The 25,807-nt window shown below is 40.0% G+C and overlaps 1 protein-coding gene across 1 annotated transcript in view; it reads left to right on the top strand.

Annotated features, from left to right (window-relative positions):
* Nucleotides 1–10,620: 10,620 nt before the first annotated feature.
* The window catches only part of SLC44A3 (solute carrier family 44 member 3), a gene marked incomplete at its 3' end in the record, with an annotated part of 40,089 nt that continues 24,902 nt past the window's right edge, over nucleotides 10,621–25,807 (top strand). Inside the window, exons 1-9 of the mRNA XM_082002755.1 lie at nucleotides 10,621–10,920; nucleotides 11,217–11,324; nucleotides 13,838–13,980; nucleotides 14,570–14,706; nucleotides 16,089–16,182; nucleotides 17,622–17,791; nucleotides 18,344–18,433; nucleotides 19,106–19,230; nucleotides 20,814–21,000. Of these exons, the coding sequence (XP_081858881.1) occupies nucleotides 10,894–10,920; nucleotides 11,217–11,324; nucleotides 13,838–13,980; nucleotides 14,570–14,706; nucleotides 16,089–16,182; nucleotides 17,622–17,791; nucleotides 18,344–18,433; nucleotides 19,106–19,230; nucleotides 20,814–21,000 (1,081 nt within the window). The 5' untranslated portion in view covers nucleotides 10,621–10,893. The remainder of the gene's footprint in view (nucleotides 10,921–11,216; nucleotides 11,325–13,837; nucleotides 13,981–14,569; nucleotides 14,707–16,088; nucleotides 16,183–17,621; nucleotides 17,792–18,343; nucleotides 18,434–19,105; nucleotides 19,231–20,813; nucleotides 21,001–25,807) is intronic.

The raw sequence follows: 25,807 nt of genomic DNA, 5'->3' as shown, positions 1-25,807 counted from the left end.
CAAGCTGCAACATGAAGACATGACTAGCAGCTTGATTTGCAAACATATTAACAGAAGAGCTTTAAAAATAAGGTCCAAAGAAACACAATGCCTTGTCCACACTGGCAGCTTACCATGTTTGGAAAATAAATATCTTCATGCTTTTAAGTCTAAACAAAGACTTTAGGGCATTCCACAGTAACTAGGACTGAAACATGGAGTACAGCTTGTTAATACGCATAATCAAACTTGCAGCTACTGCCCACACATCTGATCAGGTGCCATTTAACAGTCTGCATCCATGACGTGCATTGTTAAACAATGGCTGAAACACTATTTACTTTGGACCCCAGCATTTATTTTATAACCCTCTTTGAAGAAGAGTCATAAGTAATGCAGACCACACATGCTAAAATTCTGAGCTATAGCTATTGTCTTTTTCAAAGCATCAGATACACATACAATATATACTTCTCTGGGACTGTGTCTTAGTGAGAATGGAAATTGCATTGTTCGTGGAGAGATGGCAGAAAAAACTATCGGTTTTCAAAAAAATTCAAGGAAATTTGGCTCCAGCTGTGACTCCCAGTGATGTGAATGTTGACGCTCCTTTGCAGATAGCCGATTCCTGGGGGAAACATATCACAGTTGAATGTTTTTATTCAGATTACATTATCTAAAATAAATATATTTGGGTTTGATGTCTATTTTCCTAGTAAAAAAATGAATACTTGAAATTTTTTTTAATAAATCAGTGGAAATAGGAAAGCTGATGTACACTGACCACTATTTTTAAAACTTCAACAATCTTTTTACATAAGTAGCATCGAAGTTATAACTTTTATGCAATATACACATTTTTCACCTTCCACTGAGTATGGTCCATAGCAGACCATAATCAGATTAAAATAATGAACAAAGCTGTTTGTGGCAAAGACAGCTTGCTTTTTATACACAGATCTGAGAGTGCTTTATGAGAGTAGATGAATACAGCTGCTCCCAGTTTACCAAAGCAAGAGGCAGGACTGAGGCATGGAGAGGTGAAGATACTTGCTTGACAGCAGTGAGGCACAGAAGAAGGGAGAAACTATCTAAAGGCCAGATCCCTACATAAAACCACAATCATATGCAAATTTTTCCTGCAAGAATGAGCAAGTAATTTACCACAAACAAATAATCGTATGGGGGCACACTCTGGGTGCAATTTGCTGGTATGTCCTGGTGTGCTTCAAAATACTCCACTTTCAGCAATAGCAGCCAGACCACTACCTGACCTATGGCTTCAGAGAAAAGCCAGAAACAGAGCAGAATCACCTTTTTCCTCTAGCTCCTCTGGAACAGTTAAATACACCAAACAGAATCAAATTTAAAATCGTTTTTGTTACGGCAGGTTATTAATTTTCTGAGCCAAGTGTTGACAGAAAGCTGGATTACTACTAGCTACATAATTGACTGTTTAAATATGGAAATTTGAAGCATAAAGTTCACAGGTCAACAGGGTGAAGAGCGGTAAACTGTATGAATAAGAGTTTGCATGATTAGCCCATAGATGTTAGTTTTGTCTTATTCCTACAAATACCCTTTACTGGTAGACAGGAAGGACCATGGGAATTCCCAGACACATGCACATCCTTTGGTTGTTATACACTTTACTAGTTAGCATTATCAGCAACATTATGTTGTGCAAACATGTTACGTGAACAGGAAACTATTATACTGCCATTGCTCAGACTACTTCAAATTTTAGTCACTAGAAAGAGGGACAACATCCTCTTTTCAAAATATCTTTCCATTATTAAACACGCGGATTGCTGCAAAATGTTTTTTCCTCAAATAGCTGTTCAAAGAAGATATTTTTACCTTCCATCAAGTGTTTTTGTATCATGCATTACCTAATAGTTTACTCCACTGTAATGGTACACAGTTACTAGGAAAAACGTAGCTCTTGTAGCAACAGCTAGTAGAATGATAACTCTTTTTTATTGCGTGAATGTTATCAAAATACAGTAGCTATCCCATAACTTTACTGATGTGACAGAATAGGAATACCGTTGTTCTGTTGTTTAATTACAACAGATGAGTAACACTCCTTGGTTTATGTGCAAAGATTAACCTAAATCAATACTGCAAAAATATCTAGACATTTAGGTACATTCTTCTTTACATAGGTCTCAGTGTCTACTACAAAAGCTATGCTGTATCTCATTTTACCTAACACCACAAAAACATTTTACAAAATAACATTGCTTATAAGCTGCATTAGGATTCTATAATAAGCATTATGACCAGAGTGATGAGTTGTTATTACAGAATCAGTATTATTACTTGAAAAGAAACCTCAGAAGAATGCAGTTGTTAAAACTAATCTTAGAAATAGAACAAAAGTAACTTTAGTGCCAATACTACAAAATTAGTGAATATTGATCTTACTGCTATCATAGGAAAGGCGTTTCTTCTTTCACTTGAAACAATCAATGGAAACACTGATGCAAAGTGATTAAAAATTGTATGAAACCATATATTGATACCTGAGGTATCTGTTGATACCACGACGCAACTGGATGGAGGCCTGAAACAGAGTAGGGCTGGCCAATGACATGGGGCTGTGAGGCTTCTGTTTGTAGAACCTAGCTTCTCTGACTAGCTGAACTTCATGTGTATGTGCAGGATAAGATCTTACAAGAGACTCTGATATATAACATGTAACAATATTCCATGTCTTTTTGGATAGTGGGGAAAATTAAAATGTCATGGAAAAGACTTCAGATTTCAGGGTTCCTCTCCCTGAAACAGTAGGATATAATGTTGGATCCTGGGAATTCTTAACAGAGTTGGAATTATTTCTGTAGTTATTCCACATCTAGTTAGGGTTTGAACAACTGGACCACTGTTCTTAGCAAATATTTCAGCTATTGGACTCTTATCCTGTAAATAGCTGTGCTTATAAGGATGAGTACAGAAGTCCTATGAGTTAGAGCTACTCATCTGAGAGGTTTCTCATATGTGGCCTTGCTGCTGATTCAGTATAACTTTAATGAAGATGAATAAACTGTCTACGTAACTCATGCCATCACATATTCCGTAATACTGCCACTGACTGCTGGTTCCTTGACTGCATTCCACTCACTGTTGATTTTCTTCTCATGAGTAATTAAGGTGAAACTTTAATTGAGCAGGTAATTTATGAGAAGTCTCTTTAAATACATGAAGGTGAACCAAAGGTAGTATAAAGAATAGGTCAGATAAATAATAGACATCTCGTGGGCCGTTATCTGACTCAACATGACTAGCCACACACAGATTTTTTAAACTTGCTGTTCAAACATCAGTGTTTATAGAGCCGATTGTTGATTCTTTGGCACTAAGCAAATAGTCATCTTTCCTCCTGCTATTAACAGGCTGACCAAGGCAGGATGTTCAGTATTCTCTTTTCAAGCAATGAAGATGCCATGTCTTTGAGTCTTTTTGATGTGCATTGCAGTGGAACTTTGGATCTTGTTATGCAGAAACACATTATTACACATTAAGAGCCTTATCCTGGAACCCCTGACTAAAGTAATGATTATTCTTATGTATAGTAATTGCAGTAATAGGCCAAACTGTGCAGTGAATACAATGATGTCTACAAATAGCCTAATAACTTAAGTAGATTCTCTGCTAGCTGCCTGTGATGTGGTTGGGAGCATTAGGTTTGAATAGACTAGGTGGTCTAATGCCTTCTCTATATAAAAGCTGTGTTCTTTGTAAGAAGAAAAAACAGGAAAATATATGCTGCTGTCCAAGCCGCATTATACAGTAACAGGTTTTGTTTTAAAAAGAAAACTCTAAAACACAGATAGAATTATACACACTTTTGAACCTCCATGCAATAAACATCTAGACACAATAAATCTGTGAAATTAGTCTTAAGTAGTTAGCAGTGAAAAGCAGTGCCCACAAAGTCCAAAACTAAAAGCAACAACAAAATTGCACTTAAGCCACTTTGAAGATACTGGAAACAAAGTGATGTTCTATACATGGGCTTGCCATCTGGAGTTCATAACCCTTCTGCTGTAGGCAAAGATCAGGGCTGACAAAATTGCCCGAGAGTGACATCAAGTGGGAAAATCTGCAGCAGCACTTCTAAAAGGGCCTAATGTCAAGTCTACAGTCCAAGCTGTCTGGTTTCGACATGATTTTCGTTGGCAATCATTCCATAGCTGAATCCACTAATATAAATTGTCCTTACAAGAACCAAACTAACAGTGAAGGATCTTGTGCTGGCACAAAAGACTCCGCTTTTGTCCTTGTAATGAATATGTTGCTTATCTCAGTGTTGATAAAAACCACACTGCCCTGGTCTCCACCCAATTAATAAAAACCTCTCATCTTTTGCATTCCAAACTAGATCTGACTGTGTAGGTCACAGATATTTCTGCAGATTCCATGTGGTCCAGCTTGATGCCTTTTGCTAGCTGCCTGTTTGATTTGGGTTTATCCTAGGTTATTCTGTTTTCTTCTCGGCTCTCAAGAATGCCTTCCATCCTTCCTTCCATTTACATAACTTACAGAACAAGCCACCCTTCTCCAACCTTACAAATCCACATCTTTCACTTTTCAATTTCTCTGAAACTCAAGCAATTCTCTTCCCTGGCTTTTTTGGGAGTGTTGTGAAGAGCAATACAATTACTCCTCTGTTCTCGGTATTGATGCACTCAAATGTACTGGCATGTCTACTCTTTGGACTGGAGAGGCACATTAACAGTCCTGAACAACAGAAGTAGCTCCAGTTCAAGCTCTTTCATCTTATGCTACCCATGCCATTTACCAGTCAGAATACTGAGTAATATTGTAATTCTGACATCCCACAAAGCTGCAGCTCTAGTGCTGTTTCTTGTCTGGGTTGGTATATAAAGCACTATGTAACCCCGAAACACTGATCCTCTTGCTCTGTTCTAAAACATTGAAATGAGTCAGCTCTAAAGTTTATTATCAGATTCAGCTCAGCAAACACACTCAAAACACTTTCCTAGTGTCAGGCTGTACTCTAGTTTGCGTATTGACAGGGATGAAAGGGCTCTTTGTGCAGATCTCTGCTTGCTCGTGTGGAAAGTGGAACAAATTAACTTTGTGGCATTGTACTCCTTCCTTGAATGATTCATATGGTTGGTAAGTCACAGGAGAGGTGGTCATTAGCAGTAGTAAGCTAAAGCTATATAGCTGGGCTATAAGGTGTATACACTCTATTCTTCTAGATCCCTGGATAATCTACTCAATAATCAATATTCTGAAATACAAATAAAGCTTCTCAATGCATTGCAGATATCCAGAAGAAGGTGGGATCGATGTTGTTTGGAAGCTGGAAATAAGTGGCTTATTAATTGGTTATTAACTTGTTTAATTCAAGTGACTCTTAAGGCTGAGAAGTGGAGCATCTCAAAAATCATCAAATTACTAGGAAAAAATATTGTTTATTTTATCTTTTGTGCCTTTTCATTATTATATGGATAACAGAGTAGTTAACTTTCCAGCTGTAAATATATTATCAGGTGGGATTTTCTAGATGAGTGAACAGAAAAGCTAACATGAAGCATCATAAATACACTAACTCAAGTCATCAAAAGGATTGGACTCCCTAGATACATAGGACAGATGCCTGCCAGCTGATCCAGTGGAGTAACTGACAATACTAGCAGGTTGATCAGAAACCTGGTAAGGTAATTTGAGTTGTTAGGCCAGAGTGTGACAGCGCACTTCCAAGTCAGCATTGTGGATGTTTGCTGACAGCAGAGGAAATGTGATACTCCGGCTGTGAGAGGGAGTGGTAGCAGACCTGGATTCCTTTGCTCATTCCCTACAGTCTTAATGTTTTATGTACCTTCAGAACTTGTGCTATTGCTTGTTTAATCCCCACATAGCTTTCATGCTTCTCTGATCTACCCTCTTCTTCCCTGGCCTGCTGTATAAACTCCTTATACCAATTCTACCCCTCCTTAGCTCTCAGGTTCCTTCTTTGTTCAATCTTCACCCCCCTTTTCCAGCCATTTCCTCCTGTCTCTCAGTCTCATTCACATCCAGTCTTACCCTTCACTCCAATCCTGCATGCTATCCCCCGACAGCTAGTCCTCTGTCCACCTCATCTCTCTGGCTGCCATTCCCCTGCTGTCATAATCTTCCATTTTCCTTTACAACTTCCGTTTCTAGTGTCTTTGCTGAGCTAGTCCTGGCTTTCAGTCAGTCACAGTTACTGTGGCTCAACAGAGGCATAACGGCCCACTATGTACAGCATTCAGTTAAATGCTTTAATGATCCTTCCTGATACCGACCTTTATGAATCCCTAATCCTTCTCGGAGAGCTCCTCAGAGAGCTTTCCTTATTAACCAAAGTATTCCTTATCAACTCCAAGAAGCTGTTTAACAGCAATAGCTGTTTCTCCTTTTGTTTTTCTTTACATTCATCTCAGGATCCTTCTTTGTCCATTGTGTCTGGCCACCATCAGGACAATCACCGAGGCACAGGCAAAACAGTGAAATTATGAGGCAGGTCAGAAGCATATTTCAGGGTAGTCCAAACTGTCTCAGGCAGGTTCAGGAGTACACCATGCAGACACAGTCTTCAGATTCCTTAGCTATGAAGCTCAGCAGGTTGACTGAGCATACACTGTGATTTATCAAAGTGATTTGGGCAAATGTGGATGAATTTTCTCAGACATGAGAAAAAGCAGAAGACACTTCTTTCTCCTTGTCTATTAAAAATCTCTGATCCAATTCATGTATAAGAATTTCTTTACTACTACCCAAAAAGGGGATACCATAATGTCTGCATCTCTCATTTCATCCTTAGAAATGACTGAATAACTTGTGCTGAAGTTGTCCAAAAATCTTCAGCACCTGCAATGAGAGATTTCAGACTGAATGGTTCAAGTGAGGCAAGGACATAAACACCAGGTCTTAGAGTGGAAATTGTCAGAAAACCTGCCTAGCAGCCAGAACACAATAGGTGGCATTATGTTCAGTCTCTGGGTGTTTCAATTCAGGATGTTCCAGGTAACATAAATACATATGGAGAATTGTGCCTACTTGTTAAACTACTGTACACAAGCAAGATCATTTGAGAGTAATGGAAATTATGCTCAGCTGCACATTCTCTAATTAGGCAGAAAATATTTGCTTTTAGGTTGACTTTCTCAGTTGCTGTGTCCTGCTATTAAAGTAATTGGTCTCTGCTCTTGTTTCACCCAGAAGGGGGTACAGATAGGGGTAGTCATCTCGCTTAACCAGTCTGGCAAGGAACTGTCATGCTCTCATTTAAGACCTTCCTCTCCCAACCCAGATTCCTGCCCCAGATTTAACCAAGTAAGTTTCTTGGAAGAAAGTTGGACCTTAAGTGCAGGCAGCACCAAGACTCACTATCCATGAATAAACTCATGGATAAACCACACTCATAAGAAATAACAAGAACCTTGTGATTAAAGCAAAGGCTTGGAGTCAGGAAGCTTGACTTTATGTCTGTTTTTCTTCTAGATATATTTTGGGTGCCTTTGTGAAAAGCATAGGGTTGAAACCAGAGGAAAATGCCCATGAATTTTCACTGCTGCAGTATTTCTGTTGTTGATGCTGATAAACATGTCTGAAGATGGGAAACGTAAAAAAAGCTCTTAAAAACTACAAGTAGCCTTGAAAATGTAAATGTTAATCTCCCACCACAACACACCAAGCAGGTGGAATGGTTACTGTCTTAATTCACAATTAAATCACTCTGAATTCTGGTACTCCAGGTTTTTAAATATCTTTTTTGACTTTACCAGAAAGATAACATACTCGAGAGAGCAGTGAAGACTCACAAATGAATCATCATACTAATCTCCCAGGAAAGTGGCTGTAGTTGGATACAAGACTTAGATGCAACGTGTTATAAAGTCAGCATCTTGTGCATGTAGACCAAGGGATTGAGGCCAAAGGCTCCAACCTGGGTTTCTCACCAGAGAGAGAGAGCAAGCACAAGCCGGTGAACACCTCTCTGGCCAAGTCATTAGTGCTATCATAAAAGGAACAGTTCTGTAAACCAATATTCCTTTTCCACAACTCTTTTTTATGTCATTTCTATTTCAGGTTAAACTGGATCAATGCTACAAAATGTCAATTCTAAAACTCCCTACTCCCCCGCCAAGCGCTTGAACTACTCAACTGCAGAATCAGGTTCCTTCCTGTGAAAGTGGTAAGAGAGAAAGTTTAAAATTGATCTTGGTGATTTGGGCACTTGCGAGATTGGACAAATAACAAGCCAGAGTTTCCCATATTACATTTGGGATGTGGCTGTTTAAACTCCTTATCCAATCTGAGCCATGCTTCCTGGTATTTTCTTCAACTGTAACATGAAAATCCTCATTTGTGACTACCGGCTAAGCACAGCATCAGCCTCTTTGCGCCAATCCGAAATGCTGCGCTGTTAACTCCAAACAAGGAGCAGGGCACCACCTGGTGACGCACGGTAAAATTACTCAGCTGTTACGAAGTAGAATAAATGTTTTATTTGATCGCCTTTGAAATTCAGAAAAAAACCCACTACAATTAAAATATTTAATTCACAATTTAAAAAATATCCTATTCTAATCCTGAGTTATTTGCTATCAAGTATAAGATAACTTTTCCTAGGATAACTGAAGGAATACAAGAATTATGCTGGATATCGCTTGGTAAAAGCAGGCCTTACTGCTGATTCCAGTGTTTTTCCATGAACTTCACTTGCTTGGAATCCGAATTTTATTAAAAACATTTGTTCCATTTGCTGTTTTCCTTTATTCACAATAACACAAAGCTTAAGAAGAATCATTCAAAAAGGGCCAGATCAACAATGAAAGCTAATATTAGCATGTGATGACAGCAAGCCATCAAGTTCTAGTATCAGCCTTCATCATTGGTATTGTTCTTTTAGAATGATTTTTCTTAATCAGATAATGAGGTTACTCTTTCTGTCTAGGTTAAAAATTATAAATAATTTGTGTCATTTTTCTTGATATAATCAAAATACTAAACTTCTCATGGAAAAAAATTAAGTTTCACATGAAATTTCACATTTGTATTTTAAGGGAAAATAACTTTTTTCACATATTTTTAAAGCACAATAGTGGAAAGTGAAGGAAAAGCTATTTTCTCTATTTACGTTCTATAGACACAAAATTACTTTTGCAATGAATATTAAATTTTAGAATTTTATTCTCATTTTCACACAAATTATGAAAACTCTCTACAAACTGAGGAATAATGAGCATTAAAGGGCACAATGCTGATAAAGACAAGAACTGTGAGTTGGCTGGAAACTAAATGGTTTAATAATTCCTTTGTAAGACACAGAGTTTTTAGAAATCTTTCCTGTCATGTTTTCTCAGAATCATTTCTTGGGGTGGGGTATAAATGTAAATCAGAATTGTACTGAGCTCTGTTAAATCAGTTAAGAAGTCAATTTCAGAAACATTGTACAAGTTAACTTTTTTTGAAAAATGTTATTTCCAGTTAGCTTAGAAGGCCTCTGAAATGCTCTGGGTCAGAGATTAACTCTTTTTTTTAAAATTCCAGTTTCTGATATTACCAATTTACTTCCATCTATGCTAGTTTGTCACTGAAGTTTCATTCTGCATTTTCACTTGAGAACCAGAGCAAGTTCTTTTTTCTAGGCAAAACCAGCCTAGTGCTCTGTGTCCTGCACAAGATGGATCAATTCTTAACCAGCTTTCCAAAATAGCTTCAATTTAATTCAATTTTATTGTAGTTGCAGATGTATTACTTCCTAAAGAGGGCATTTTTTCCATTGGCTGTCAGGAAAGGAACAAAAATGTACTTTTAATGTCTTTTCAATTTGTGCTATTATTTTTCTCTAGATTATGGAGACGAACTTGTGAACATATAAATAGAAAGACAACAGGGACAGCACTGAGAAAACAGGTTATTAAAAGCAGCTAATGTTTTCTGCATTCATTGGTCATTCAACTTACAAGCACTGATCTAATTCAGCGTGGTTATTCCTGTGCACGCGACATTCATACGGACATCGATGAGAGGTAATTATGGTCTAACATACCACGTCAGTGTAATGTAACTGTGCAAACAAACAAACAAAAACCCGAACCAAACAAAAAAGGCTGAAAAGGACCTATGACTGACTATATTGACAGTGCAGCCAGAAGAGCCAAACGGGTACCGGTATCAGTTGGCTTTACACAATGAGACAGCCCGCGTTTTGTCCTGGCAATAACAAAGCTCCAGTTATGCCCATAAATGAACTAATTAATGGTGAAAAATAAACCTCCCGCTCTGGCCAGTGCCCGTTTGCAAACCCACGGCTGGGCCGAACCTCAGGCTCGCCCCGTCCCTCCCGCCGGGCGCTGCCGCCAGCCCCTTGCCCCGCGGGAAGGCGGGCCCAGCCCGGGCGGCCCCTCGGCCTTTGCCGTGTCCCGGGAGCGGAGGGGCCCCCGGCGGCCCGGGGTCCGTCCCGCCGGCCGCACTGCTACGAGCAGCGGCTCCCGGGCGCTGCCTTCCCCGGCCGAAGCACCCCATCCGCCGGGCCGCGGAAAGGGGCTGTACCAATGGCGGGCAGGCGAGCTCCGCCCGCGCGTCCGCGGGGCGCCTGCGGGCCCCTGGCCCCGCCGGCGCTTGTGTCTCGTGGAGGGAAATGCCCTTTCCCCGGCAAAGGCAGCTGCCCGGCGGGGCCGCGGCCCGCCCGCCGCGCGGCGCCGGGAGGAGCGGCCGGGACGGGGCTGGCAGTGCCCGGCCACCGCGGCAGGAGGAGCTGCCGGAGGTGCCACCGCCCGGCCGGGCCGCTCCTCCCGGGCGGGCGCTGGTGCCGTCCCCGTCCCGTAGCCAGCGTCGCCCCGCCACGGCCGCCCCCGCGCAGCCCGACGGCGCGGCGCGGCCCGGCCCTGCCCGGCGGGCGGGAGCATGGAGCGGCGCGGGGGCCGGCTGCAGGTGAGCGCCGGGCCGGAGCGGTGCCCGGGACTGCGGCGGGATGTTTGGCCCGCGGCGGGGGCCAGGCCTGCGGCGGGGGCCAGGCTTGCCCCGGCCGGTGCGGGGCTGCAAGCGGGCGGCGGGTGCGGAGTGGAGCGCGGTGGGGTGGCAGCTGCGCAGCTGTTGCGGGCAGAGAGCTAATAGGCGTTTGCCATTTTAAGTGCAAGGTTATGCTCTTTCAGAAATCTCGGACGCTTGAAACTTAATTTCACAGGAAGTATGGGGTTTTTTTCTTTTCTTTCCTTATTTCATTTTAGGATTCCGGAGATAGTGTTTCTGAACTAAGGGAATGGAGACCGGTCATTTACAGAAAGTGCACAGACACTCTCTGGTTGCTCCTCTTCTTAATTTTCTGGGCTGGTTTGGTAAGCATGCTTTTTTCTGAAGGAAAAATCAGATAACAGGTAAAGTTAGTGGGATTCTGCACAGTGGTATACTAAGTCTAAACTGAAATTATCATGGGACCAGGCGTTAGGATCCCAGGATTGCACTGGGACAGAACTGACCTTTGTGGTGGTGCAATGCTTTATTGCACTGTCTGTTACACAGACTTTTAAGTTCTGCCCATATGCTTTAGATACCATTTATACACAGGGCTGGGTTGTTTAGAATTTGCTTTTTTGTAAATTAGTCCAGGCTCTGACTGGGCTTTTATTTCTACTTGTCTCATTCATTGTAGTCTTGTTACCTTGGAACATGTCCGTCTGTTGTTATATCAAGTCACTATCTGTCCTGTGCTTAGAAGAGCACGCAAACTTTTGGGAACAGACTTTGCCTTTCTTAAGTGTGAATGTTTTTTTCATTATGTGTCTGAGGCTACAGTGTATTCTTGTGAATACACTATTAATCAGTTTTCAATTCAATTCCTAATAACTCTTTTAATGGAAGATAATGCAGAAGAACACATACACAGTTTGAATACTGCTGAAGCTGAACTTTCTGAACACGATAGGTTTTTTTCCATCCTGTTTTATGCTTAGTGCTTTGATCAGTGGAGGGAATGCCAAAAGTTAAACCTGTCAAATGGTGATTAGGATTTTTGTTTGTTTTCTCTCGCTGTTTTTATTGCTCAGTTTCTGTGAAATAGCTTCTTGCATATATGTATTTGTTTTCATTTGTTTGACCTTGTGTTTAAAAGATTAAAAAAATTTTACATGACACTGGTTTGTTCACATAGTGGAAAAACATTGAAACCATATTAATAACTCTGTGGAAATGCATATCAGTGGCATGTATAGACACACCCCTCCAGCAGTCAAACAGCCATCTATTACTTAACAATATTTATGGCTTGTATCCAGCATTCTGGACTTAAAAAAAAAAAAACACATGCACACAGTATTTGCCATACTGATGGCAATGGACCTGTAACATCCATCTTCAAGAGGAATGCCATAATTTTCCTGGAAGCATATTTCAGGTTGAGTTATAGTGCCAGTTCATGTCTCCTTTTTCTTCTGAGAACAACTGAATTATTTACATAGCAAGTATATGTTAATAAACTGGATCTGAAAATACTTTGTTATTGTAACAAATACCACATCCACAAGTAGTATGTCAGCTTTAATTGTGGAGTCTCTACAAAGATCTCCATATTGAGATGGCATTAACATGCAGTCATAATTTTAAAAAGAATATTATTTAACTAGTTGGACTGCAAACGTGTAAGTGAATATGAGACTGCACTGGGGACTAAGGAAGCATGTTACTTTCATATTTGTGTACGAGACTCAGCTTTTGCCCAGATCCCATCTTTAGTCACAAGTGTTAAAAGTAGAATAACAAAGAAAAGCTCTAAACCTTAAGTGAGAAAGCAGTTGTGCTGGATCTGATACGTGCAGTCTGTCTCCAGCACAGCTGACATTCAGCGACTCCATGCAAAGCACTACTGGTTAATGTGGGACTGAGAAGACTTGCTGCTGCCAGCACTTGGCAGGTAGCCATAGAGCTTAGTGTATTGTCCTTGGTGCATGTGAAATGTGGTTTACACCCCATGGGACAGGGGAGATGACTGAATCACCGAGTTCTTCAGTAGCTGGAGTGCTGTAAATAAGCTTTTGGGTAAAGTAGTGCTCAGGACTTCACCAGCTTCCCATAAGAATTACTGCTTCTTGGTACTTGGAAAGGTTCTTTTCAAGGGGCGTTTTGGCCCTCGTGGGGTACATGAGCAGGGTTTAAACTCCGTTCCTAAGCAAAAATGTCTTATATTGGCTAAGGGTTGCTGCTACTTGGCCAATGGAGGTGCTTAGCTGTCCCTGGGGTTTACAGAGAGCTGATCAGACAGCAGAGCAATACAGTGTCACCTAAGTCCACAGTGTGTCTCTCTCCAGGTTTTTCAGATGTGTTAAAAGAATGCATCTTCCTGAAATTTCAGGTAACCTGCATTTTAAGTATACTTTATGTGTTTAAAATATACCTCTGATTAAATCTACCAGCAGCTGCAAAGGCTCAACATTTCATCAGCTGTATTGCCCAGGTGTGTCTTGAAGGGCACCCTGAAAAACGAGCAACAGTGAGCAGATGTGACAAATTACCATGTGAATGATCTTGCCTAGTGACTCATACAAGCTTCAGTAGAGGCAATGTTTAGCAACTTGCTACTGTCTTCCTATTATTTTAATCAGACTCCTGTATTTCTTCTCCTGTGATACTCTGCTTAATTTATATACTTTATATACTTTCAACAATAGACAAAAGAAAGCTCTAAGGGGGCTAAAATAGGGCCATATGTCTTGCTCTGGCCATGTGCAGAGGGGTGAATTTGAGATTTAACTATTTGAAGCCAGAAGACAAAAATGCATGGGTTAAAAGGAAAATTTATTGCATGGGAAGGAAAAGCTATCATAGCACGATTTCACATTAAAAAATATTTTAACAGATGTTTATAACTGGCTATGCTGTGATGGCTGGTGCCGCAGAAAGACTTGTGCTTGGATATGACAGCTTTGGGAACATATGTGGTAGGAAGAACACTCCTGTAAAAGGGGCACCCCTTTCTGGACAGGACATGACTAATAAAAAGTAAGTCCATCAAATGATGTCTAAATAAATCAAATGTTTGAGAATTTAATAAGATATACATCTTCTAGTTGTCAATCATATGCATATATGTATATATACATGCTTATACTGAAAGGCAAAAAAAAGTGTGAGAGTGGTACGAAAGGGTGAGTGAAACTAAAAAGTTCAGATAGAATTTGAAAATGTGCTATATTGTTATGCTTTATGGTGGCTTCTTCTTAAATAAGGTCTTAAATAGGACTTCGGCCAAACCAGCAGTCATTCTATATGGCAAATCTTTATACTTACAGAAGTTGCATGCTGAAGTTCCCAGTCATTCTGTCGACTCCCATGAACTAGTCCTTGCAGAATGGCACCCACCGTGGCAGCTTCTGATCACATTTAAGAACATGAAATGAAGTGTAAAAATGTAGCATATTCTCAAATTGCTTCTTAACTTCTGACTTCAAGCTCCATTTTTTTCCATTATATGTAGAAGAGTTTCATTTGCTTTGTAGCGATCTAAAAAAATGGAAAGAAGGCTCAGAATTTAAACCTATAAAACCCACAAAGCTTGTTTTTTGAAAAGAGGATCTTTTTTTCTTTCTAGGTATGTGTTCTTTCTGAATTCATGCAGCCTGGAAATGCAAAGCCTCAAAATCAGTTCACTTTCCTTGTGCGTGTCTAGTTGTCCACAAGAGCAACTCAACTCTTTGGAAGACCTCCAGAGTTTTGCAAGGAATAATGGTGTGCAACAGGGAATATGAGTATTTTAGTGTATCTGTAGAACAGCTGAGCAGCTTTGACTGTGTTGTTCTTATGTGTGGTACGCTAGGGAGTCATTTCTTACCATTAATTTCCTGAGCAGTCCATGGCAACAGAAAAGAAAATGTCTTGTTTCGGCTTTATTTCAAAGCCATAGTTTCTAGAAATGTTACAGCTCTCTTATGCAAATTCAAAAGTTGTTGATTAATTCCTGCACAATGCTGAGATTATGCAGCAGAAAACTGGCTGCTAAGAATGAGCTAGTGTAGTTCAGTGGGGGTGCCAGTAAATGAAGAGAGCTCATATGCTATTTGAGAAACTTGTCCAACTGGTTCTTTTAAATTTAATTAGAACTATGGTGGAATTATTAATTCCAGAGATACACAAGTGTTTTTATCCCTTTAGACATCAGATCCCAAAGTTTGCTATTCCACCTAGAAATTTTTTGATTTTATTCTGCTGTTCAAGATGGATATGATGTCAGAAGTAGCTATTGTGCAAAAGAGGCAGCTCCAGTTCATTCATGTCCAACATGCAAATAAAATAACCTGTGGCCTAACCCTTATTCCATAGGGTATGCATAAACTGCAGACCATATATGAATATTAGTGGCTATTTTTACCAGGGGTCAGAACTCCATTCTTTTTTGTTTTGTTGTTTTGTTTGGCAAGGATTGCTACTTACATTGACAACATTCGTTTTAATTTTATTTTGGGGTAGTTTGCCATCATTTGGTATGTACAGAAAGCTGTAAACGCCTGTGGTATTATATAAGTATTTTCAGTGTAACTGAATATAATTGCATGAAATTCCATCTACGCGCTAAAACTGCTTGCATGTGTATCTCAAGGGAGAGGGCAGTATTGGATTTTGAATAGCTTAAATGTATCCAGCCTTTCTTTCCCAGAAGCATTATATAATGTAGCAGAGTATTATTAGCAGAGTACCTGGTAATATTTAACCTACAGCCCAGAAAATGTTAAGCTTCTGGATAGATACATATTCTCTTCTAAAACATGAGGGGCCTAGTTCTATTGTAGCTTCTGTCATTTTAGGTTTTTCTGTTATCCTAATGAGTAAAAGTTTAGACCTGCAGTATCACACTGTGGAACAATGGCAGGTGTGCCTGCCCTCCAGGAAGATCAGTAAACAGTAATTATAGTTAAGTCTGGAAGGCAAAAGATTCCACAGAGATTGCTTTAGATTTGCACAAATAACTAATTTGCTATTTACATTCCCACTGGAATATCAGGGATGAATATGGCCTGCTACGGGATCAAAGCAGAAGTGTGAGCAAAACTTAATTGATAATGTGTTTTTCTCTAAAACTTTAATACTAAGTTACTTTCCCCTTCTCCCTTTAGGTTCTTGTCTTTGCATTTACAACCTGAATGTTTCTAGTTACACACAAAATCCAAAGGCAGCTGAGCTGTGTCCCACACTGCCGGTTCCACCAAGGTAAGAATTACTGGGTACTTTTGAACACCCTTGAGTCCAAACAGCTTCTTAAGGGTTGTTACTTTCTCATGTTTTGTATTTGACTTGATGCTTTACAATCAGAATGGTTTCGCTTTGTTTATTTTTGCACATGTATCCTTATGAGTTCTCATGTGTGCCTGTGACCATGCCAGTGTCCTGTCTCACAAATTGAACAAGGACTGCATTCCCTCCATTCCTCTACTCTATAGAGATTTTTCCTCTCCAGATCAGGAGAAATGCACTCCATATGAGGAGCAACTTGTCTCCTGCACAGACTCTTGCTCTCTCCCTCAATGCCAAGGAAGAGGAGCTGTGGTCTTGGGCCTTGCTTATTGTCTTAAACCCAGAAATTTCCATCAGAATTGTTTCAAAGCCTCGAAGCATAGGTCTGTGGATGGTGCTGTCTTTAACATTGGGCATTTTGAGTCAAAATCCTTAAGCCCATGATTTTGAATTCCACTGTGTCATGAAAATACAGCAAAGAACTGATTGTTTGCAGAGCTAAGTCATCTGCTCTGAACAAGAGAAAACAGAGGAAAAAAGCAAACAGAAGAGAGCAGGAGACACATAAAAATAGTACATACAGTGGATCGAAGGAGAACATGTAAATTGACAAAAAAATATGGCATGTTTTACTTATTTTGACTTTTTAGACTTTTTTCTGTTTGGCAGGGAACTCAGCAAAGTTACTAATCTTAGACAATAATACTTCATAGTAGAAGCAAAGGTAGTCAGAGAAGTTTTTAACAGTTGATGAACAAAACTCTCCTTTTTAGGTATAAATATGTCTTTGACTGTTGTAGTGCAGCATTGCCAAAGTGGGACAATAAATATATTCAAGAAGCTTAGCTGGGAGTGCCAAATAATTTCATATGTAGATATTTGGTATTTGATGTGGCTTTTGAATGCTTAAATATCATAAAAACAGTGGAAAGTGTTCACTGTCTAGAATGATCTACAATGTAGCTTACAGCTATGTTAGCATGAGTTTAGGGTTTACATAAACACATGGGAGCAAAGCAGGTGAAGCCGGACTAGAATGGGAATAGGAGCTACATGCTGATGGCGATCGAGGTAGTGGTTCATTTTTTCCCCCAGGCTGATCCTGAATGGATGTGCTGGTACAGTGGTACAGGCGTGATGCTGCTAGGAGTTTAATTTGCAGATGAAACATAAAACTACTGTTTGTAACAGACCACTCCCATGCCCAGTGCCCTGTTGTGTCAGACTTCATGTGCAAGGTCCCTGGGCAGGGAGGATGCCTGCCAAGTTACGGATCAGACTGGCCAGCTCTGTTGAGGATGCTGGCAGGGTACTGCAGAGGGCTTGAAAGAGAGTGGTGGAATGGATCTCTCTGGATTTGCAACTGTTTGTCCAGTAATTAATATTTTTCACCATCTTTGTTTTTAACCTTCCAGTAAAACTTTGACGTTATTTAATCGATGTGTTCCACAAAATCCTGAATGCTATTCCAAATATGCACCTGTCTTAATAAGTATGGTTAATGAAATGGATGTTTTTCACCGAATTCTGAGTGGAATATTGGCAGGAAGAGATACTGTGATAGGACTGAGTGTCCTTGCACTAGGTAAGGATATAAATAAAAAGTGAATAATAATATTCAATTAAAATGTGAGGTTTCAAATGTTTCTATTAACTTTATATTTTTAATTTAAAAGTGATCTTTTTCATATTTTCTGGGCAGAGTTGTTTTTAAGAAAGAGTGATTGTGTTTTAACAGGAAGCATTTACTAGACTGACGGAATACAGCTCTATGAATTATCAGATTCTGTGTTCCTTGATATGATCATATACCTCATTTCAGGGGACTGTAAGAAATTCTTGATGAAAAAAATGGCATCAGCATGAGCATTTTAACTTAAATCTTATACAAAACATTGTTGGAAAGCTAATAGCTCCCAAGGTGAAATATTTCAGCTATAAGCTCGTTATTAGTGAGTTACAGGTAACTGTGTGTTTTAAATGTTAAAAAGGTTGCCAGCTTTACTAAATGCTGTTGCTTTTGAGACCACTGTCTAAAAATAAAAGCCCAAATTCTGCAGTTGATCTTTAAAGTAAATAAGAGTTAAGTTACATGGGTTGTAACACTCATAATAAACTTACTTCATATATTTTTCAGCCTTCTCTTTTGTACTGGTTCTAGCCTTCAGATTCATTCGGACACTACTGGTCCATACTTTGATTGCACTGGTTGTATTCGGGTTGTTATGTAAGTATATTTACCTTTTAGCATATGCTTAGTTAAATGGATCATCTCGCTGAACTGAAGGAGAGGCAGCTGAGCAAACAGCCATCCTTTTTCTCCAGGGCCATCCTCAGTAACCTTAAGCTTACTGTAGCCATTTCCAAGCTGAGCCCTGCTTGCCTTCCAGTGCCAAGGTCTGGCTGTGCTGCTTCAGCTGCTGAGTGTTGGGATGATGATTTTTTTTTTTTTTTCATAGGTGCCTGCAAACAGCATTTCTTTTAGCAAATGAAGGCAGTTATGAAAATGCTACTGTTTCAAAGAAAGTTTAACGAAGTTTTACATTGCCTGCTTTAAAAAGTGATAACTGTAGGAATGTGTCTAACTGAAGCTTGTCATTCCATGAAAGTTAGCTTTGTATCTCATCAATGAAATTACATGCCTGAGCTCTAGAATAACTGCAAGAAAACCAAACGTTCGCTGTGGTTTTGCATCAGACTAATAGACTATTATGTGAATTTTCCCTGTGATCACTGATACTGTGCCTCCCTGCTATGCTCAGTATTCCTGAGCTGAGCTTGGGCTAGGCGGGAGGGTGAGAGACTCAGGAGGGAGGCCAGGCAGACGTCAGCCTGCCAACAGCAGTGTGCTGCAGCCTGGGGAGTGCTGCCCACCTTCATGCTGCTCTTGTTTGCTCAGTTGTCTCAGGTGTTCTCTGGTGGCTCTATTATGACTACAGGAGTGATCCCAGCACTGAATTGGAAACAGAAAAGGAAAATGTAAAATTTCTGCTTGGATATGCTATCTTCTCAACAATAGTTACTGTAAGTAGCATTTTACCCTAAGCAGTGGCAGAGACTGTAACTTGTAAATTTGGGTTACAGTAGTTCTGCAACAGTAAAAATAATTCCTCGTTCCTTTCAGATTTGAAAATGAGAATCGTTTCTAAGATCTGCTTATGCTCATTTAAATAGTTTTATATTGTCATTGTGAAATCTGTTTGTCAGCACAAGGCTCTGCCACTCTTCAACCCTGTACAAACAGCGTTAGCACTGGTGATGTAGAAATGCAGTAATTGTGTTCCATCCCCTTTCTTCTCCACATCAGCTAACTGGAGAATCATGCTGAGTGAACAGAGGGGCACTGGCTCAATGGGAACATGAGATCTGTGGATTCATCCTACCCTGTCAGTAGGAGAAAGGGGTGGCAGCTCTTTTAGACAATGAAAGGGGTAGTGAAGCATAGGCAGCAGTGTCTAGGCCTCAAGTTATGGGGTCAAACTCTCTTTTCTCTCATTGACCTTGTTTTCCAACAGAAAATCTGAGTGTGGCTTGCAACTATTAAAGTGACTTTTTCACTCTGTTGCAGTGTTAAAGGAGTCATTGCTCTATTGAGTGTACAGACAACTTGTACTTCAAGCTTTGAGACACTTGTCAAAATGATTGTTCTTCTGTTTTCTTAAAGCAGAGTAGGATCCATCAACTGGAATTCACTAGATACGAACAGTCTGACACTTTATAGTGACAAATATAAATGTGTCACAGATCAGATTTTTTTCATACCCTCAGTAAGTTACAACCTTTTTACTTCTGTTGATACTAAAGGGGTATGAAAAGGTTCCTTTGTATGCATGTGTGTTCCAGTACAACTGACTGTTGTTTGCAGAACTGTGGTAACATCCACTGCTGCAGGTTACACTTCTCTTCAGAGCTGGTGGCTTCTTTCTAGAGCAGGCAAAAAAACTAGTGAAGCAACTGCCACTGGTTGCATTTATTTTTTCATAGCTTTCAATCTCTCTGTTAATTGCTGTTCCTAGTTCCTTGTCATATACAAAGAACTGGGGGTTGTGGGGTTTTTGATTTGGGGTTTTGTTGTTGTTTGTTTGGGTTTTTTTACTTTGGGAAAAAAATAATTTACTTAAATGAGGTTTCATTTTATGTCTGCTTTGCTTCCATGCATACACAGCTCTCCAATTAGTTTGCTTGTGCTACTGTCCTTTATGCAGAAGAAGACTGGTCCTCCTACTGGTGTGAGCACTGGCAAGCTGACCTGAATAGGAAGAAGTGTTCATGACATACAGGATATGTGCAAGGAATGTGTAGCATGTAACATACATTTGTGTTTGCTCTAAAGCAAAACAGACTGTTTCCCTTGGGTGAATTAACAGTTTTATGAATCCTATTTTGTTTTAAAGAAACAGTAGTAATGACTTCAGAAAATCAGATTTTAATCCACAGACTCGTTGAGAATATGGGCAGTGTCTCAGAAAGCTTTCCCAGTACGCAGTAAGTTTGTGTAAAATGCCATGCTGTCATATCTTTGTGAAATCTGATCCCACATTTGACAACTCTGCTACAATTCTTAAGGAAAAAAATCCAACAATTTGTCTTTTTATTTCCTATAACAGGTTGTTCTGCTTTCCCTTATACTTGTACTAAGAAAGAGGCTTCAGTTCACTGTACAGCTCTTTCGAATTGTTGGTAAAATTATTGGCAGAATTCCTTTTCTCCTGTTCCAACCACTCTGGACCTTTCTAATTCTCATTGTGTTCTGGGTATTTTGGGTTGCTGTACTACTTAGCTTAGGAACTGCAGGTAAGTATATCCTTTCCATGTTTTTGGATGAATGTTATCTCTTTCCTAATTTCAGTTCTTAAATATGGGATCTCCTGGTGGTAGTGTACAAAATGTAGGCTAGCATTGTTAAATGGCTGTGTAACTCTTTCCTTTTTTTGTTTAATTTTCCCCACGTGTTGGAGTCTTCAATATTGCCATAGTTCTGTAAGTCATAGCGCTACAGAAGTGAGATTTTTGCTTCTGTATGTGGACTTCAGTTTTGTTCTTTCTCAATTATTTAATTTATGGTTAGACTGTGGTAGATACTGTATATGTTTGATGTATTTAAATGAAGGAAGTAACAGGAGAGAGGAGACAGCTTTTACTGCAGTTGTTATGAAATGAGAGTGTTAATCTCCTCTGACTATAAACAATGTCCAGTTGTCATGGAGGCAGAATGTTGTTTCTGAGCAGTAGTTCAGTGACAACTGCTATCATTATTTCGACTGGTACAACAGTATTTGGATTAATCCAGAGGTTCTTGCAGTTGTAGGGAAGGTGCTCTGTAGAAATAGTCAATCACTACAAAAGATTTGCCAGAACAGGTTTTGAGTATGGAAGTGGTATTACTGAGGGACATATCACTATGAGATCTGTCACTGGTTGAACCAGGGCAGTTTGGATGCTGTCCCTTGGCCCAGCGTCATGCCATCCAAGGGAGAGGGAGATTGTTCTTCCGTGCAACATCACCCAAAGAAGGGAAGCTTTCTTTTTCCATTTTAATTTTCTAGGGCCACTGCTAAGAGTCAGTTGTCATCCTTTGGGTTGGAGGGGATGCAGAATTGATGTGGATAGAGACAATTATTTGTCATTCCCATATTTATTCACGGTTTTTCTATTTTCTGAATTTTGGCGGTGGTTTCTGTGTAGAAAACCAAACATAGCCTAGCTCTTCAAATGCTTATGTGTTACCATTTTATCTTGTGTTTCCACCACCCCTTGAGACAGTGGCTGCAGTAACTCCTCCATACAGGCTTACAGATCCCTGCTAGGCTAGAAGAACCTCCAACCTTTCTGTAGCTGAGCCCATCTGGCAAAACTGGCAGTACTCCCTCACCTCCCTGGGTTAAGTACCACACTCCTTTTCCACCACAACTGCTTCCATCTCAGTCTCACCCTATTAATTCTGGCTCTGTACAAGACCCACTTCACTTGTAACGTGAGAGTCCATCTGTCTGAGTCCATGCTGGCATTGCAAGTCACTCACCCATTGCTTAGGTTAGGCTAAGATCTGTTTCCCTCCACCTTTCATTGAAGAGTTGAACCACACGACAGTGTACTTGTTAGCTTTTCTGCAAAATCTTCATCCCATTTAAGCACATATCAGCCAGGCAGCAGTAATTTTCAAACTGGCCTTGTCAGGTACCTTATTGCTGGTCCTTTATAGCAAGGAGCATCTCCTGAGCTACCAACCAACCATTCATTTGATGCACCTGCTTGGATCAGGTGATCGAGATAAACGTTAACTATAGTAATGTAGTAGCAGGTAAATAAAATGAATGATAACACACAGTAACTATTAGAGGAAATATTACATCCTTGATGTTGAGCTGAGCTGGCCCATTACCCACAGGAAAATTCACTGGTACTCTTAATATGCACACATAAGGATGTGAAGCTTGCCCTTGGTAAATCTAAATTTAGAAAATGCCAGCTGAGTCTGTTGTATTCAAAAGCTTTTGGAAATGCAGCAATCATTAGAAGCGTAGGAATATTTTCGCTCATATGACAGGAACAGCTTGATGATAAGTGCAGGATGGGGAACTAGTCAGGTATTTCCTGGATGCTTTTACAGACTTTGCAGGAAAGTAGTGACTTGCACAAAAGCAGATTCCACATGTATTCACAGGGAAATAAAACCCAATGACAACTGCCTTTGAGAGGTTTTTTATGCTTTTTCCATGTTGTGCCACTTTCCTTCATCGGTTATATTCTCTGTTTCCTGCTGGACATTTCTATTCAGTTTTTTTTAATGCCTGCTGTTACATTCATAGTGCAGCACACATCTCCTGGCTCAAAGGTATTTTATTTTTTGTCTTCTCCCTAGCTTTAATAGTAATGCTGATGTTTCCAGTGAGTGATACAAACAGTACAGTACAGAAGGCAGCATAATCTTGCTGCACAGTACAGCAGTGTTAAAGTTTCTAGGATGCTCTCAGTGTTGAAAGAATTGACTTTTTGCATAAGAAGGGAAGGTCATTTCTAGGCACTTAACTGTCAATATATTGCTCCTATGAGTAATCTAGTAAAACATATGTTTTGACTGAGGTCTTCTGCCAGGATATTTTTAGTGTAGATGTAAGATTTTTCTGTTAACAGTTAGCGTGTTAATATTTAGAAGAGAATGTGCATTTGATAAGTAATCCAAAGTTATAGCCTATGCATAAATGCAGCTAGAAGAATGCCACTTTACATATTCTATTATTTTTCTGTTTAAAACTCGATTCTATTAATTTTATCATTTGTATTTGTAATTATTCTTTTTGTTAAGATGTCTATGTGAAATGGTGGCTGTTGTTACCCCACAGGTATAGACGGAGTTCCTAGCAAAGTCCAGGGGCTGAGGTGTTTATCTAATAACATGGAAATGACCTGCAGCAGTGTCAGTGCCCGCTAGGTGCTGATAAAGTTGTGTGAGAAAGTTTCTCTTCACAGTTGTTTACAGCTGCTCTGATTACACAGTAATTTCTCCTGAGAAGAGTTCGAAGGCAACAAAAGCAATTTTAGCCTTTTAATGATCTGGGGAGGTAGTGAAGGGTTGTTTTATCCAGCTCTTAGGTTGAGGAGATTTGTCGAAGTGACACAGGAGGTTGGTGTCAGCAAGAAGTATGATAGTTGTTTGGATTTCCAGTCCCATACTCTATCTCAGATTTGTTTTGCAGTTCAAAACTTGGACAAATGAACAGTAGACTAGATTTGGTACTGAGAATATTCCTTTAGATTGTATTTCAAATTTTCAACCGGTATATGAGTCCTCTGAAATGCTGCCTGTTAAAGCAGCTCACAGTAAGGTAGCTCCTTGGGGTTGTTTTGCTGTTGTAGGATGACAAGTACTTATGCATCCTGTAAAAATAAATAAATATAGTACTGTATGGTTAATAATGCATTGGCAGAACAGCTTTGTATTTTCTACTAGTTTTCTACAATCGCCCTGTAAATAGAAGACATTTCTTCTGCTTTTTGAGTTTTGGGGACTTTTTGCAAGAGCTGAGAGTACTTCTCTGAAGATCTCCCAAGATAAGCTCTCTCTGAGCAATTTGTTTTCTCTGTTGGCAAATAGTTGTCCAGGTTTCAGTTTGTAAAATACAGGTGGTGGCTTTCATGTTTTTGACACTTTGACTCTTTATTCTCACAAATGTATTTTCTGGGGCTAAGCAGACTACATTTTAAACGCAAATATACCAAGAAAGCTGAGAAAATGAAATGTTTACAAAGATACTAATCTTTTATCTAATATAGAGAAATGGGCAACTGAAATTGGCTTGCTGCTGTGCTGCACCTGTTCTTAACATTTTCCTCGAATCTTCACTAGTTATGTAACATTTATAGCATTTCTGCATCTTACAGCTCTGGAGCACTTGATCCTTGCTTCAGCTGTGGTGCACCTGATCGTTAGGTGACCACACAGACACCTTATTTACATTCCCTCCAAAAGTTAGTGTTACTCTGAGAAAAGACTAACTTCTTGGGAGCTATAGAAAACTATAGCCGGCCCTTGGAAAGGTACTTGTGCACATGACTAACTTGAAACACATGGGTAATCCTATTAAAATTAGTGGGACTACTTATGTATTTTAAGGTAGGCACCTGCTTAAGTACCTTGGTAATTCAGAATCTGTAAGAGCAGCAGAGACTGAGTGAATTCCAGACCTAGAAAACTAGGAGAAATGCCAGACTCCACGAGACTTGAGACAGCACAAACAGTGGCACTAGTTAGAACCTTTAGCTGGCTAGGAATGGAATTCAGCTGTGCTTTGGAAAAGCTGGTATGTCTTAGGGTTGTTGAGTCTTTGCTAATTTGTGCGGCGTTTCACTGCAGAACTGAAGTGGCCATGTGGCACAGGAAAGCATGTCTTTCAGCTTTCCAGCATGCAGGAGCTGTGAAGTCCACATGGCATGAATACTGTAATGTAGGATGAGAAGGCGGTGTGAGATTTTTGTGTAATGAAGGTGCATCCTACAGGCAAGTGAGCAATAAAACTGCCGCATAAAGCTGTGCAGTAGCAAAACCAGCAATAAAAATATATTTCCTGCAGGGTCCTTGACATTCCAATTCCAGTCAGCTAGCTTAGCTGTAAATACCACTACGTGGAAAAAAGCTAAATAAAATAACACAATAAATTCTGTTGCAGGAAGCGTGAAGATTCAGTGTATGATTCCAGAACCTTTCGTCACTTAGCAGTGGGAAGCGCACATCATATTTTCATGTTAACAGGAACTGATAAACAGGCTCTCAGGATTTTCTGATCCGTGGATTCTTTCTTTGTTTCTGATAAGGAAATTGCTGAACTAGACGTCCCAGGAATTTTTGTTCCTTACAGCAGCCTGCTGCTCCAGGCGTTAGCAAAACCTTGCAGCAGCCGTTGCTGAGTAAGAGCATCTGACATAAGTGTGAAAGTACAAAAATGTAGCTGATGATACTGCATGCGCACCCTGACTTTTGTACCATTGCCTTGCTGTGCTGACTGACATAATGGCACAGCACTGAGCTGCAGAGCCAGAGGAAGAAACCCTTCTGAATTCTGCTACAAACACTTGTGCCTGTTTGCATTGTTAACACTTCTTT

The sequence above is a fragment of the Phaethon aethereus genome (genome assembly GCF_964289735.1).
Source record: "Phaethon aethereus genome assembly, chromosome: 8".
In the NCBI taxonomy this organism is placed as follows: domain Eukaryota; kingdom Metazoa; phylum Chordata; class Aves; order Phaethontiformes; family Phaethontidae; genus Phaethon; species Phaethon aethereus.
The sequence above is the reverse complement of the archived record's forward strand: the minus strand, read 5'-3'. Positions and strand labels throughout refer to the sequence as shown.